This window comes from Fundulus heteroclitus, chromosome 12, assembly GCF_011125445.2.
Source record: "Fundulus heteroclitus isolate FHET01 chromosome 12, MU-UCD_Fhet_4.1, whole genome shotgun sequence".
Lineage (NCBI taxonomy): Eukaryota > Metazoa > Chordata > Actinopteri > Cyprinodontiformes > Fundulidae > Fundulus > Fundulus heteroclitus.
Genome location: NC_046372.1, coordinates 11,613,308 through 11,630,066, shown reverse-complemented (window position 1 = coordinate 11,630,066; position 16,759 = coordinate 11,613,308). Strand labels below are relative to the sequence as shown.

General features: G+C 41.3%; 1 protein-coding gene across 1 annotated transcript; it reads right to left on the bottom strand.

Annotated features, from left to right (window-relative positions):
• Positions 1-1,177: 1,177 nt before the first annotated feature.
• Positions 1,178-6,589, bottom strand: adra2b (adrenoceptor alpha 2B). Its single transcript, XM_012870074.3, has 2 exons — positions 5,605-6,589; positions 1,178-5,420 (listed from the first exon to the last, which is right to left on the bottom strand). Exon 2 carries the CDS (start codon positions 5,403-5,405, stop codon positions 3,819-3,821), a length of 1,587 nt encoding a protein of 528 aa, XP_012725528.2. The 5' UTR covers positions 5,406-5,420; positions 5,605-6,589; the 3' UTR covers positions 1,178-3,818.
• Positions 6,590-16,759: the final 10,170 nt, after the last annotated feature.

Sequence of the window (16,759 nt, the reverse complement as noted above, 5' to 3'; positions counted from 1 at the left end):
GGTACCAGGAGTTTTGTCAATGTGGATGAGAATATAAACATTTCTGAATACCGAGCAGTTTTTATCCAGAATTTTCAGGTGTCTGCTGAAAAGCCGACGACAAAGATTTTATTTATCAGCATCACAGTGAGTCCAACTGCACATCACCACGGCCTCATTTTTTTTTTCCTTTTTCACCAGAGGTGTGTACACTTCTGAGAGCCACTGTATTAGTGCACCTTCATTACCAATGCTGGCGTCTCCGCCCTCACAGCTGAGGGTCGGCTGCTCACACCAGCCCTGCTTTGTATTCAGTCGCAGGTCAGCGAATCAGGGGCTTAGGGACACTGTGTCTCTATGAATATACAACACAGTAAACATGAACCTGACTGCTCTCAATACTTGGCCTTGATAAGTTATCTGTTCACCTCCTAGTGCAGCTTAAATCAAAGCTCTGCTATGAATATGGAAATGAAACAACAGGGAGATAAAGGAGGGCAAATTTTGAAGGTGCACCCTCCTTGACTAACGTGTGTGTGTGTGTGTGTGTGTGTGTGTGTGTGTGTGTGTGTGTGTGTGTGTGTGTGTGTGTGTGTGTGTGTGTGTGTGTGTGTGATGGAAAACCAGTCTGAAGTCGGATCTGTGAGATCTCCAAACTGCCCGTCAGCATAAATCAATCATAATTCACTGAAGACCTCCTGACCTCAAATATAACAAGCTGTCACAACAAGAGAGGGTGTGTGTGTGTGTGTGTGTGTGTGTGTGTGTGTATGTGGGGGGGCTGCTTTGTGTCTCATGACTTGAATACAGCTGGTGCAGAATGACATATTAAGCATATGTGTGTGTGTTCATACACTGCCTAATTCCTCCTAGACTTCCTCTGTGTTTGTTGGCAGTAGGCAGCCTACTTCTCATGTCCCACTGTGAAAGAAGATTTCCCAGTGACATCTTGAACAGCCATCAGCCCACAATGTTATGGACTATTTCCTGAAGTTGTGTTGCCATTGAGGGCTTTTTTACGACAGCTGGAAATTGCTTTCAGCTTTGATGCGCGTGCAGCAAAAAAAAAAACATCTCATATTGGTGAACGTATTCCAAAATGTCCTCCTGGAAATTACAATGCTGTCTTTTTTTTCCCCTCCCTCTTTTTCCATGATGCTTCATTACATAAAAATGCACGAAATAAACGGAGCGGAGAATGACTCATGCTTTTTCAAGTTGCTTTATTTCCAAACTGGAGGGGTGGTGAGGGAGGCCATGACAGATGGGATGTAGTAGATTGCAAAGCTTAGACCCGGGAGTTTGGTCCAAACACGGTTGGGGGAGAGACAAAACAGGCAGCTTCAGAAGGATGGCAATTAACTGCATCTGTGACCTTTAAGCCATGAATTTTGACTTTTATAAATAAATCAAGTAGCACACTTGTCACAGAAGACTATATTGGATGAGGTTTGAACATCTTTGCAAGTCAAATTTATTGAAAACAAACACAAATGTGACCTTGGTGGCTTCTTTTTATTGTTGTTTTATGGAACTGAAGCTGGATTTTTAAAAACAAGTCCAGGGAACTGTTAAACAAGGGCACAAAGCTCTGGCTCATATCTATTTGATTAAATCATATTTAAACCTCCCAGCAGCTCCATGCTATATGCATTGGTGTTTCTGTGTACTGTAGATGTTTCCATGCTAGATCGCTGTTCTGAGGAAAGTTTGACAACAGCAGCAACGGACACCCTGCTGAATGTGGTGGTAGCTCTGATGAAAGAGTTCCCACGACTATGACTGGATGGAAAGGGCAAATGTAGCATTTTGGACTCCTTGCAAAATACTTCAAATAAATTGCGCTCTCACCAGGCATGAACTTTGATGGTAAAAAGAGAATTTCACTCTTATAGAAGAACTTAAAAATCTGTACAGTTTTCTCACTCTTTGATCAGTTTGCTTAATTCTCTGCATTAAAAGCATAGTATAATTACAAATAAATAGGTAACAGACAGAATATGCAAAGCAAATCAATTTTCAATCTGTGCGTCCCGTTCATATACACCAAAAACGAAGAATACTTGATGAATACATCACAGAGCCAGAAATCACTGAGTCAGGCTGGTGTTCTGTGAGGCTCTTTGGTCCCTGCAGGGAGCTTACTGGAAAGCCATGCACTCAGATCACAAGGAGAAACACTGGCTTTTTACTGTAGCGTGGTAGGAACTGTTTCAATGTAGAGATCCCCCTCCGCTGACAGTAATATGTTGCCTGTACCTGCAAATCTTGACACTGCTCTGATCAATTTTACAGTAGATCTGTAGCATAGCAGCCAGCGGAGCCGCTGGCTGTTTCTACAGAAGAAAACAAACAATAAAGTCACCCAACATGCAGATACACACACATAAACATTCATACAGGTCAGCAGGATTAGGAAATTGGTGTGTCACTGCTGACAGCCCTTGTCCCATAGAGTCGATAATAAGCCTGTTGTGGCGTTCACAGTTAGACACATCTTACTCTCTTGTTTTCATCACTGTCAGTACCTCCACCATCCATCCACCCTGTCTCGCCTCCCTGCAGCGACCCGGCGAGGAGCCGCTGTGGGTGACCCCGTGTTCCGTGTGCCGCTGAAGAGCCACTCAGACACATTGTTCACCATAACCCCTGTAGGTGTAATTAAGGGGAACATCAAGCACCCATAATTGCATTGTTCATCCACCTTCCAGAGTCACTCTTAAGTGTCTACCTGGTAAATACTAGCAGTTTTTTTTTTCTCTGAAAATAACGCTTGTAATTTAAATAACATTGTAGTTTTTTTTTTCAGTCTTCAGCAGATGCTCCTCATGGTTAATGAGCTCTGATGGAGGATCAACGCACTTCTGATTGTTACGTAAAGTCCAGCTTGTCGGATGAGATCCTCGCGGCCCAGTCCATTAAACACGGCAGTCCAGTTAAACACAGGAAACAACATGTCAAGAGGTCTAAATATCAATAACCTGCACATGATTTTAAAGTGACCCACGACTCGTTTTAGTTCTGTGGCACAGGAAGAAGAAAAAGAAAAAAAAAGAAGGTAGGAACCATTTTAGGACCTCCTTCAAAAGCCAAGAGCAAAGGTGGCTTTCCACATAAGACGTCTGTGAGCTGCCTTTGAAAGGGCGCCCTTGTTTGTGCTATCACATCTGAGATCGTTTGAAACCTTCTCTTGTTGTTGCTCTTTAAAATCAAGGAACACATGTTTGCCCTGCAGCAGGACGAATTAAGACTACAGACGTAAGAAATCACCGCTAACCTTGTGTCCTCCTTGTGCTCTGTGCTGATAAATAAAAGGCCCCCTGGCACACAGGAATCTAAGGTCACTTGCCTTTCTATAGCCAGTTCTTATGTACATATTTAAAAAGTCTTTATTCACAATGAAAACTTAGTTCTCAGGACGTTTCCTGCAAAATGTGGATCTTCATGTACATTTGTGCAGCGCTGTGCTCAAGAGTTAATATTATCTGGAGATAATGCGCTGCTTTAGGAGTCCTATCAGCATTTGGAATCTTATCAGCAGCGCCGAAGCGTCAAGCAGTTTGATGCAGTCAGCTCCCCTTTCCAACTCTTCTCATACAGAAATCGATGTCTATCAACTTCAACCAGTGATTAAAACACAGTTAAATTTCTATGTTTGCACATTGTGGCTGAAAAAGTGTCCATCGGTTCTAAATTTCACACCAGAATCTCCACATTTTAATATTTAGATATTTTTTTTAAAACAGCCCTTTGATTGTTTGAAAAGTTCAAATGATTGTTCTGCTTTGCCTCTGAAGAAGCTTTTTCTGTGTCCACGTCTTGCGCAGCACATTCATATGCTAAAAGAAAGTACCCTTGGTGCTTGAGCACAGAATCTTTTTAAAAGCCTTTCTGAAGTCTTTGTTGAAGATTGTGTATATGACTGGGTTAAGGCAAGAGTTGCAGTAGCCAATCCAGAAGAAGAACGTAAAGAGCGGTTTGGGAATGGTGCAGGTCTCTGGGCACACCGCCTCTAACGAGTAGGAGAAAAAGAAGGGGAACCAGCAGACCACAAACACGCCGATGACCACTGCCAGGACGAAGGTGAAACGCTTCTCTCTGTTGACCATCGCCTTACGCCTCGCAGCCCCCGGATTGTTCTCTGTTCTTGACTTCCTTCCTGGCACCAGGCGCGCCCCCTTCGAAGTGGCGATCATGTCACGGTAGCGCTTCACTGAGGCTGGGGAGTGGATGCCCCCTCCAGCAGGTGACCCCGGCATGCTGACGCTGCCTCGGCCCCCTCCCTGGCTGTGCTCTGCATCGCTTTCCGTGCTTGAGCTGTCGCCATTGTTATTGTCAGCCTTTTTTCCTCTCCGCTGTTTGGCCTTCTTCACCTCCTGCTTGGTCTTGGATGCAGACTGGGGTGCGGGCTTGGCGGAGGGGTTTGAAGGGGCATGAAGGGAGGTGTCCGGGGGATTAGTGGTGGGAGACATGGCTGGAGACTGAGAAGGGGGCTGCAGGAGATTGTTAGGGCTTGGATTCTGGGGACTTTGGGAATCTCCCGGGGATGGAGAAGGGGTGATAGCAAGAGTGGGGGGTCTGGCATTTGAGGTTTTGCTGGCTGAAGGGGGAGTGCTTTCTTCATCATCCTTTCCGTTGGCTTGTATGTGTCGTGGAGGCTGACTTGGAGTTGCACAGCCGACCCCATCCTTCCTGGGTTCGCCAGGTGGGCAGCGTGTTCTCTGTTTGGCTATTTGGTAGATTCTCACATATACCAGGATCATGATGAGGCAGGGGGCGAAGAAGGAACCTATGGTGGAGTACAAGATGTACCAGCGCTCGTCATTCAACCTGCACTGAGGTCCTCCCTCACTTGATGCATCACCAACCTCCCTCTTGTTGAGCGAGAGCAGAGGGGGGAAGGAAATGATGGAAGAGATCAGCCACACCACCACAATGGCGCCTTTGATGCGTCTGGGAGTCCGCTGGCGCCCATAAGTGACCCGGGAGATGGACAGGTAGCGGTCCAATGAGATGGCGCACAGGTGCACGATGGAGGAGGTGCAGAACATCACGTCTAGCGCCAGGTAGATCTCACACCACAGAGATTTAAAGTACCAGTAGCCTAACAGTTCGTTGGCCAGGGAGAAGGGGATGATGAGAGTGGCCACTAAGATGTCCGCAGCAGCCAGAGACACCAGGAACAGGTTCTGTGGACCTCTCAGAGCCCTGCTGGTCAGCACGGCAATAATGACCATGATGTTTCCGAAGATGGTGAAGACGACCATTAGTGTTATGGCGGTGGCGAAGACCGCCGTAGCTTCAGGGGAATAAGGAGCGAGGGATCGGACGCTCTGGTTGCAGGGCGCGGAGCCTCCGGAGCTGCTCGCACTGCCGTTCCAGCCGGTGAGCAGCATGGAGCAACCGCCTTCCACTGCTGAAGCCATGCCCGGATTATTTATCTAAATCAGAATTAAATAGGATTTAAATATGTTTATAATAAATAAAGTGATTACAACAAAAATCAACGCAAAGAAAGCATCAAAGTGCAAGAAACTGCAATGCGCCGTTTCTTCCTTCGCTAAAATGCGCATTTAAAACATAACATCTGTCATCCTTTTACAACAAATTAAAAGTCATATTTACCTCAGTTCGTCTAGTTCTCTCTCTGTGCCTTCACATGATCCTTTGCAATTCTCCGCAACATTTCAACTCCAAGTTCGTTTGAAGCACAAAACCCGCAGGTTAGTGCGTCAAAGCGCATAGACGGGTTTCTTATCAGCTCTCGGTATCAATCTTCTCAAAAAAGAAAAGAAAAAAAAAAAAGAAAAAAGACCAAAAAAGAAGAAGCAATGATTCTGATGAGGTGCGCCAGTCCTTGCAGAGTTATAAAACATGTGTTGACAGAACCGAGTCAACAGTAAAACGGGTTGGAATTAAAACAGAGCAGGGCAGAGTATGAGTTCTCACTTCTTTTTTCAGGTCGGTTTGTCTTTGATGATTAATTTGTGTTCCAATTAAATTAGATAAAAAAACGATCTAACACAGTTCTGTTAATTGCAATTATATAAGAAATTGGATCAGGGTAAATTTGAACATGTGCAGAGCGTGCGTACTCGTTTGGAAACGCGCACTTATCAAACAAGTAAAAGCAAAGAGAAAAAAGTGAATTTTTTCACGATGACTCCATAACGAAATCAACGTGTTCTTAACTTCAAAGGCTCAGTCCCAGTGTTTCCAGTCGGTTGATCAAAAAGGAAAACAAAAAGTGAACATGGAGCTCTCCAACCTGGCGCACGGAGCCAGATGTGTTCCTAAAACGTTTCCTCACATGATAAAGCGATCCCCGCTTTAAGGACTCGGGTCTGTGGATCTCATGAGTTGCTTTTTTGGTCCGTGGAGCGATGGAAGTTCGGGAAGAAGCCTAGAATCATCCGTCCCATTGGCGCACATCACCCGACTTCCTCGCCGAGGCGCAGCAGCATCCTCTCTTGCGAGCAGGACCTTCCGACGAAATCTAATAAGTGGGGGTGCCTCCCATCCGCCTCTTGCGCCTCTTTCAGACCCGGTGATGTCATTGTGGAGCGTCATGGGATCTTCGCGCTCTTCATCCCTGCAAGCCCCCCCTCACTCTTACAGCTTAAAACCTAAACCCGAGTGGCTCAGATCAGAAATGGCTTGTTTCCTTCAGGATGATGAAGCGACCCACTGAGAGCTAATACCGCCCGCCTCACAGGAAACCATGGTCGGTTTTCAGAAGTTAGTGCTCTACACTCCTCACCGCTGTCTCTTTGAATATATAGATATATATATATTTTTTTATTACACTCAAAGAATTTCTACAGACCACATAGTTATAATCGTTAACAGGTTAAGGGCAGTTCTTTGTTGAATGGCATCATCGAAAAGTGTATTAATTGGGTTCCAAAATTAAACTTGTAATTTGATATAGATCCATTATAAACAGAATGACATATTTCAAACTCAGATGTCTGCTGTTTCTGATCATTTTGTCCAGAGCTGATTAATACGCACAATTTAGTGCCATGGAAAAAATTTATGACTGACACAATCACGTCGCAGACACTCTCAATAAGAAGCACAAGTTAAAAAAAAATAAAAAAATCAAGGGACAATAAGATGGCTTTTCACAGAGTGTAGTATCCAATCACAATAATGGAAAGTTGAGTGGAAGGAAAAATGTTGGTTGAAAAAGTTGCCGATTGAAGGCATTGGAGGATTGTCAAGCTAACCCAATTCATAAGTTTGTGGGAGATTTACAGGACATCGACTGAAGTATGCTGGACATTTTTCTCTGTAGCTGCTACTTTGATTATCTTGGGCCGAGGAGAAAATTTACGAGACTGCTCCTCAGGGCTCCAAAGTCCTCTTTTCAGAATAAAGTAAATTTTGCATAGGAATCATAAAGCCTAGAGGACGCTGATTGAGAGCCAGTGTGAAGCTGCCACAGGCAATGATAATTTGGGGAGTCATGTCCTCTGCTAGTGTTGGTCCACCGTGTTTTCCCAAGCTCTAGGTCAACACAGTCATCCACCTGAACAGTTTAAACCACTTCTATTTGGCTACTTTTCCCCTCTTCACTCAACTTTCCATTAATGAGCTTGGTTACAGCACAGCCAGCCTCTTTACTAATGATGTTTTGTGGCTTACACTCCTAAAAGAGCATGTCAGTGACATGATTCTTTTAAAAACAGTAAAATAGCTATTTAGTTTAGCAGTGAATTACAAGCTTCAAATCATATACCAAAGTTCAGGGTCACTAGCCCAGCCATGAGGACAGCTATATTTTGCTACAGTACTTACTGGGCACAGCAAGGGTCTATGCCCACAACCCAGATATCAGGCTAGCAAATAAGGAACACAAAGGGCATCAGGAAAACTTTGACAACTGTTAATTTTGTCTCCCTGTGTTCATGTCACCCCACAAAAGGATTACACCTTGAGTTTGAGCGTCCTGAGTGGGTTCCAGGAAACGTGTAGGATGGCTGCTCCCACCTCGAGTCTTCTACCACCGACAACCTGATCAGGAAACCTTTAAATGTGATATTGGTTTAGTCCGGTAAGCCTAATTATTCTGTTATATGATAGAGCACCTAATACAGGGCTTTGAAGCGATTGTCGGCATCAATATAGATTGAGGGTTTACAGTAATAACATAATCAGATGTCCTTAATGAAGAGAAATTATGTCAAATTCACAATATCCAACAAAAAGTAAAAGTGTTCAATTTGAAGAACGGAGCCTCCCTGAGTGCCGCAACGCTAATGCATTAAGTTGTAAGTGGTCCTTCTGGATTGGGAACTCAGTGCGGTACATTATGAGCTTTCAGATCTCAGTTATGAAACGTCGTTTTGCAAAGAATGGAGTTATTTCAGCAAAAAGATAAGTAAATTATACATTTGCCTCTCTCCACACGAGCTTCCTCTCCCCTTCCTGCAAATGCACCGTGTTTTGCATGGAGTTATTTCAGCAAGAAAGATAAGTAAAGTATACCTTTGCCTCTCTCCACAGCAGCTTCCTCTCCCCTTCCTGCAAATGCACCGTGTTACCTTGCACCTCTGCTGATGGTGCGAGGCGCAGGGCAGAGGTATCAGCTGCTCTCTGCGCTAATGCATCTGCATCATCACTTGACTTCTGTTTGAATTTGTCTGCATTAGGAATCTGTCCGCACATCCTCCCATGAGAGAAACATCCACGACACCCCTCCCGTGATTGGCTAGCCACTTGAGATCAAGTGTCCGATTGTTCAATTATCAAGTGAAACCTACGTCATGCTGGATGCTTTACTGGGGCAACTGAACAGGAGCAGAGCGTTGTTTAAAGCAGGTAGGTGGCCCCTCTTGCTATTACTAACTCAGACACATAGTGAATAATACTCCAGTATACACTACAAAAACTGCTGGACTATTCATTTCATCTATGGTTTCCGCTGTTGTGACAGGTGGGTGATTGAAACCAAATTGGTCAAAACTTTTGAACCAGGTCGTTCAGATCCAGATACTCAAAGTTGAAGCATGCAAAGAGCTGGATTTGACTTCTGCAACAAAGATGGCACCCTAAATTACCTTATACACCATAAACAGGATTTCGGAGGAGAATAAATTTATTATTATTTATTATTATATTATGTCTTAATCACAAAGCAGCTTATTTTGCATTTCTAAAAATCTAGCAAACGGACACATTTCACAGCCATTTATTGAAAATAACAAAAAGCTCAAGTAAGCCCTTATAAAAATTTGGCTGTAATTTAATTGTTTACTAATAGCATACCAAACGACAAGAAATATGTTTAGGGATAGTTAACAGAGTGAAAACAGATGAGACAAAACATAAGTAGATGAAAACACAACATAGGTAAAATATTAATAAGCGTAGTGATTTGAATTGCATGTTCTCTCTAGGTTCTCTGCACTTGCTCTGCAGTCCCCATATATAAATGTTAGTTGCATTTTTCGCTCTAAATTGCAGTGGCAGTGGTAATGTTTACCCTACAGATTGGCATCCCTCTCCACAGACTGCCTTCTGTGCACAAGAGTTTTTATGCATTTATTTAAGTAAGCAAAGTGCAAGCTTCGATAAAGTGCACCATATAGTTATATTATATCTTTTTATAACATGTATTTATTTTAGCCTGTTTTGAGTCCCTGCTACTCACTCCAGGCCTTGTCCTCAGATGAGACCCAGACCAAATGTGTAGGTAAGGAATCAGCAGCAGTTAGAGGATTTTCAAATCACGGAGCAGGGACTAAACAAAACAAACAAACAAACAAAACATGTACTAATATTTTAGATGTGGGTATATTTCATACATGGAAACATAAAAACATAAACATTCAGACTATTAGGTTAAAACAAAGGAAGTGCTATATTTATTTATTTTGTTATAAAACATAAATTCCACATTACCCCTTGGTACCTACATGAAACTCCTGAAATTCTGCTTTGGTGTTTGGTTTTGGTTTGGTATCAAATCCAGATGATGGGTTTTTGCGTTTAACCCACTCTTTGGTAGCCGTACCTTTAGATATCACGAAATTGAACCCATTTTTGGAGTTGAAAGCATAACTAATAACCAAACCCTGTCGTATCAAAGAATCATCACACTGGATGAGTAAACTAACCCAGATTGGATTGTTGTTTTTTTTGGTTTTGTTTTTTTTGCCCGGTAGTTTTTAGAGTGTACATTAACCTGTCACGCACACACACAAATACACACACAGTCTTATGAATGGTGTGTGAGTAGGAGGTTGTGTTTGCTTGTTTTTTATTGTGGGTGCCCCCCCCCCCCCCACACTCCCCATACACACATAGGAGGTTTAATGAGAGAGAAGCTCTGCAAGCCACCCGTGGAATTACAATTGGAAGGCCCGCTCACTGATTGCGTGACCTGAAGCTGCAGCCAATAATGCTTGTACATTTTTTTTCCTAGCTCTGGTACACATTCTAAATATAAAAGGACGGAGAATAAAGCTTTTAGCGAGAGAGAGCGTACTCCAATCAAGTGTCTCTGTTTTTGTGGGTGAACCGTGCTTAATAACGCACAGAAAATGCATTCTGGGGTTGAGGGGCGTGTCACCGATGCCAAGGTTGAGGCACATAGCGTTCAGTGTGCAGCATACACACTGGCTCTGAAGTGTTTGTTGTGTAAGAGCATGTGCGTACACTCTCACATACTTTATATGGCTCTCTCTGTATCACTCTCTGTCTCACACACAGACACACACAAGCCTGGAGGTAATTCTGCTGTCATGGATCACTCACACCGGATCAACAGTTCTTGGTTGACATACAGGTCTGGAAAAGATTGAGCTCCCTCTGGGGAATGAGTGGCCCTCTTTAGGAAAACTTGCTGTACCTTTTTCCATTGTTAAAACCTTCATAAAATAATCAGAAATGGAGGTGGGGGAGGTTGGGGGGGGTATGTCCATAAGTGCTGTATTTCAACTTCAATCCCTGCAAGCTGACATATGGCAGGGCACTGCTGGGTGGGAGTTTATGTGCATATCAGGGTTCAGGTCAACATCAGTCAGAGCGCACTTCCTGCCTTTTTGATTTGATAGTCCAGACTTTTTTTTCTTCTTAGTTCTGGACCCTGTTTTTTTTCCTGAGCATCTATTTTTGGTACCAGCTTGAAATCTCGGTCTCCAGGGAACCCATTTTGAGTGACTTCAAGCTGCTTACAGTGAATGACAGTGCTGTGAAAAAGTATGAGCCCCCTTACAGATCACAGATTATTTTGTCTCATCTTATGTGTTTCAGATCATCACTTATGTGTTTTTTATTTAATATTAAGCAACGAAAACCTGTGCGAATATAAAAAGCTGTTTTCAAATCATGATTTAATTTATTTAGACATATAAGCTATTTTAACCAACCTGCCAATGACAGCCATTATGTAAAAAAGAGGCACAGAGTCTTTTATATCACTGAAGAGGAGTTTTGGCACCTGTCTCCAAATTGGAGGATTTTTAACCACGAACAGCCTGGTAAAAGGCATACCTCCACATCTCAATTGGATTTAAGTCCAGACTTTGAGTAGGCCACTTTAGTTTGATGAGCTGTTTAGATGTTAATCTGCTGATGCGCTTTAGATTTTTGTGCCGCATCACCACGTCATCACAGTGCCACCACCATGTTTGAATGTTGGCATGATGAACCTTTATTCTGTAAAACTGTTAGTTTGATGCCAGATGAAACGCTCCACGGTTGTCTCTTCAGTTCACAGAATATTTTACCCAAAATTCATGGCAATCAATAAAATACAAACCTAAAGTGGCCGTTCACATCATTTTGGTGTATTTCTCCTTGGAGCTCTCACGTGAATGCCCTTATTGCTCAGTCTCTTTCACATTTGCTTCAGGAAGTGAAGCAAGTGAGGTCTACATTGATTTAAATGTTGTTCTGGGTTTTTCTGTGGCCTCTGAGATGAGCCTGTGATGTGCTCTTGGACTAATCTTGGTAACCTGACCACTCCCTGATAGATTCTCCATGGTGCCATGTTTTTATCCATTTGTGTTAAATGACTCTCACTGTGATTTGATGGAGCCCCAAAACTTTAGAAAGGGCTTTGTATCCTTTTCCAGCCAATCCATTGTTGAATTTCTTTGTATGAAGTTTTCTTTTTGACATCATTAAGCCTATTTAATGTTGTCCGAAAGGTTCCATTTAAATGATTTCCTGATTACATCGGATGGATGTGTCGTGTGACTGAAACAAACGAGGTTGATCAAAGTTAAGTGACGATTTAATGTGGATCGGCAACTCTATTCTCTCATACAGAGATATGAATTCCTATTTTAAAAACTTCATTTTGAATTTAATAACGTTATCTTTGCCTGACATTAAAATTTGTTTGATGATGGGAAACATTTAAAGGTCATAATAAAGCAAAAACAGAAGAAATGTGGAAATACTTTTCACAACACACAGTAAGGATCGTTAACATTTCTGAGTTTGTCTAGCGAGTTTTTCTGAACTATTTAGTACAAAACTTATTACTTGAAAGAAAAATACGAGATCATGGTTCAGTCTTTCTAGTTTCAACCATAGGCTGGACTTTTTTTTTAATGCGAGTTCTTAGAACTGCAAGCATGCAAATAATAACTTTTAGAGCTGTCAAATGGTGAAAGAGTAATTTCCCCAACTGCATTTGTAATGAGAGCCCCTGCTGCTTCTGTATGTACCAGCAGGCTTCAGCAAATAAGTGCACATTGTTATTCTGCAAGCCTCTTATATCACAGATTCATTTGCATCACCTGGGATTTCTCAAACGAGTGACACACTCCGTCCTCATCGGTGAACAGCAAACCCTGCAAAACCTCCCCTTCCGAAAGGAAGCGGCATCTCTGGGCTAATCCCTAATCTGACACACTCTCTCGTTTGTAAATACGTTATACACACGCAAACACACACGTATACGCCGTCAGTAGGTGTTGCCGAAGCTTAATATAATATGATTAGTCCTGACAGTAGTTTAATCCTGGCTCAGAGTGTGACTAATAGTTTGAGTCTGTTTTCATTAGGGAGGCTGATTGATAAAGGATGAACTGAATATGACAAATTTAATGAGAGGCATTCGAACAGAGGGATTGTGGAATAGTTTTACCTCCAAAGATGACTAAATGAAGGACATCAAGAACCGACCCTTTCTGAAGAGAAAACACCGGGAAACAGCAGAGCTGAAGAGGATGTGTGTGATAGTGATCTTTCTGGGTTAAATTGACCAGAAATAAACGGTATCCTGGCGTCATCTGCTGGATGCTCTGAAATCACCTCAATTCCTGGTTATCATAAAAGCTGTCACTAGAGAGCACTGTCCTGCTGCAAACCAATGTCAAGGTTTTTTTTGTACCAGTAATGACATTTTCTCTTCTCAAGTAGTCTGGAATATCCTAGAGAAGTATGAGGGTCATGCTGGAGTAAATATTACAAGACGAGGTGTGGACTGAAGTCAAATTCCCTGTTTGGACACACAATCTTGGCCTATAAAGCTGATTCTGTTTCTAATACATTGTTACAAGTCAAAGATCTGTGTGCAAAATGCTACTAATTGGTAAATTTTCCACATGGAAAGAGATGAAAGCCCTTTCACTGAGAGGAAATGGATTGTCACTAATGCATGACATCAAACTGCACCACAGGAAAGTTTAAGTGACGTTTATTGGTTATTTGCCTGGAGTGGAGCTAACTTCCTTGTACACATAATGACTGCTTCCCTTTTTTACTGTAATGATTGACCTTAAATTGGTTGTTTCATGTGATTTTTATAGACACATATTTAAGACTGTATTTTTACCCCCCGGTAAATTAATTATGTTGCATATTATCTCTGCTTCATCTCTTATTAGGACACTGTGTGAAAATTTAATCATGCATTTTCTAATGTTATAAACATTCAAACAAAAAAATACAACCAATTCAGAGCAGCGTAGTTTGACTTGGCTCAGCATAACTCCTCAAGTGGGTAACAGATTATGTTTGTTATAAACTTGAAGTAATTTGGGACAGGGGTTTTCTGGATAACAGAAACAAAACATATGCAAGAAAAATACTGATGTAACGGAGTTGGAGATCCAGTACAAATATATAATATACCGTGACATTATGCAACATTTGTAAAAATGTCTAAAGAGCCTTAAAATGAATGCAGCTTTTACTACGGCATGAACATAAACTGAATAATTTGAAAAAACTTCACTTTAATGACATACTGTGTATGTTTACAGGTAAAGGTTGTTTTTAATATAGAACCAGTTGTTCGACATTTCTCACACATTCCTTTAAAATAAATATTACTGACACAACTTTTTTAAACCTCAGATTGTTTGGGTTGATCGGAGTCTTTTTTAAAACTTTTGATTAGTAATCCGTGACTTTATGTTTTCCTGGAATATAAATATGACATGACACAGAGGCCCATTTCCTCTGCCGTCTAGACATTTATCTGGACGAAGACCAAAACTTATCTGGTCATGGTGTACAGTGAGTGGGATGCCTACTAAGGTAAAATAAATCTCCAAAGCTCACAGTTTTAGATCTGCAGCAAAGAGACATGGGTTGATTGAGTCCCCGTAAAAAACATTAGATCACCAACATGCCAACAGCTGGCTCAGGAGAAACCTCTTTTTATTTCGCTGTCCTACGTTCACAAACATAAAGATATGGAGTTTTTATCAGTCTACTGGGACTCTCCCTGGAAACGTGTGCTTTTGTCAGATGAGAACAAGATGGAAGTTTTTGGCAACAAGCTTTCCAGCAACTTTCATATTTAAGTTTGGTGGAGGATCTGTAATGCTGTGAACCTGTGTTTCTTCCAAAGGCCGTATGAACCTTGTTAGAAAGCATGGCATAATTGATGTATAACTGAATTTTAATACATGTAGAGCTCTGGCAGAAAAATAAAATTGAGCTGCCATTAGGTCTCTTGGCAGGATGATGATGCATCATCAACTAAACACAGGGATGCTTCACCAGATGCAAAATCTGCCTTCCTCTATGACCGTCCCCAGATCTGTATCATATGGAAAAAGCCCCTTGGACAAGTAAAGGGATGATTACATAAAAGACGACCGAGGACTCAGGATGCCTTAGAGAAATTTAAGAAAGAGGAATAATTAAAGATCACTCTTCTTCTGTGTTTTTTAACCTCTAACCCTCTGAAAAATATTAATGGAGAAAATGTTGTGATGTCGTACTGGTAAAAATGGTTTGTTCACAAATTTAAAATCAACGGTGCAACAGGTGAGACATTATTGATTTTGTTAAAAACAATTATTCTAAACAAACTATGGATACCTTAAAAACGCATAACATGAACTGAAATTCTTTTTTTTCCCCTGTTACATTTATTTTAGACATTTTTAGGAGTTCTAAAAAGTGTGGTTCCACTAATTTAAGAAAACAGCACAATATCTTCCTGTGGGACGTTTTTTTCCCTCTGAACACATGTAATCAAATTTTTCAGTGGGAGATTCAAACATTAATTAAAACATGAGTTTATTTTAAATGTTTTTACATACATATCTGGTACAGTGCCCATGTAAAGCAAAGTTTTCCAAAGAACACTAAACATTTGAATTGAAAACATGGTTTTCGATGTACTGTAGAAAGCCAGTTTAGAACTGGAAGGTTATGTTTGATAGAAATACCAGAGGATGTTCACATTTGAAATATATTTTTTCTGGGTTTTGTTTAAAGTAAACTCTTTTTACACTGGACTAAGACCGATTTTTCCGCCTTCTAGGTGGAAAAAAACGTGGCAAATGGAAGAAAGAAGTCAAGTTCAGTTCCATTTGTGCACACGTTGGGGAACAGATACTTGTAAATGAGAGGAAGTGGGGTTTTTTTTGGCCATGGGTAAAAATAGTGGTGTGTCGCACGATTAGCATTAACAAAATGAGGTAGTGGTTGGAGCTGGTCATTTAACAAAGTGTGAGATTTTGCCAGGAGCATTACTATATCCAGTGGTGTGATAAGTATTGGATCACTTACAGATTTCTTCTTTGTTTTTTATTTTATTAGTTACATAATTCAGATTATCAATGGTTTGGGCACCTTTGGCAGCAACAACAAGTGTTTGTGACAACTGGTAATGAGTCTTTTTTCATCGCTGGGCTGGATTTTAACCCGATACGTTTGCAGAAACAGTTACAATTCAGCCACATTGGAAGGTTTTGATCACACACCTGTTTAAGCTCCTGCCGCAGCATCCTAATCAAATTTTAATGCAGACTTTGACGAGCCCACTTCAAAAACATGTATTCTGTTTTTTTTTGTTGTTGTTTTTTTTTACCATTTGGAGATAGATGTGTTTGTGTGATTTATTTAACTGTCTTGCTGTAAATCCCCAGAACACTTGAGTTTATAGTCATGAAAGCATACCCGGTTATTCTCCTACAGCATTTTCTGGTAGAGATCTCAATTCATTGTTCCATCAGTTGCTGTAATTTGTCCAAGTCCAGGGTCATCACACTACCTCCCCACGTGTTTAACTAAAGTCTGATGTTGTTTTAAGCTGTTAGTTTCACACCAGATGTAACTAAAAACACATCTTCCACAAGCTGGTCTCATCAGCTGATGGATTACTTTCCCAAATGTCTTGGATATCATCAAGATGTTTTTGTCAAATGTGAGACAGGCTGTTTTGTTCTTTTTGATAAACAGTGAACTCTACCATGGACACAATGAATACAGACCATTAACTTTCTGAATGCTTATGAGTTAACTTGTTTTCTTCTTCTTCTGTGTTATTTATTCTATTTCCTGGAGATTTAAAATT

Coding starts and splice junctions, on each gene's coding strand:
- adra2b (XM_012870074.3), bottom strand. CDS start 5,405: ATGGCTTCAGCAGTGGAAGGCGGTTGCTCCATGCTGCTCACCGGCTGG.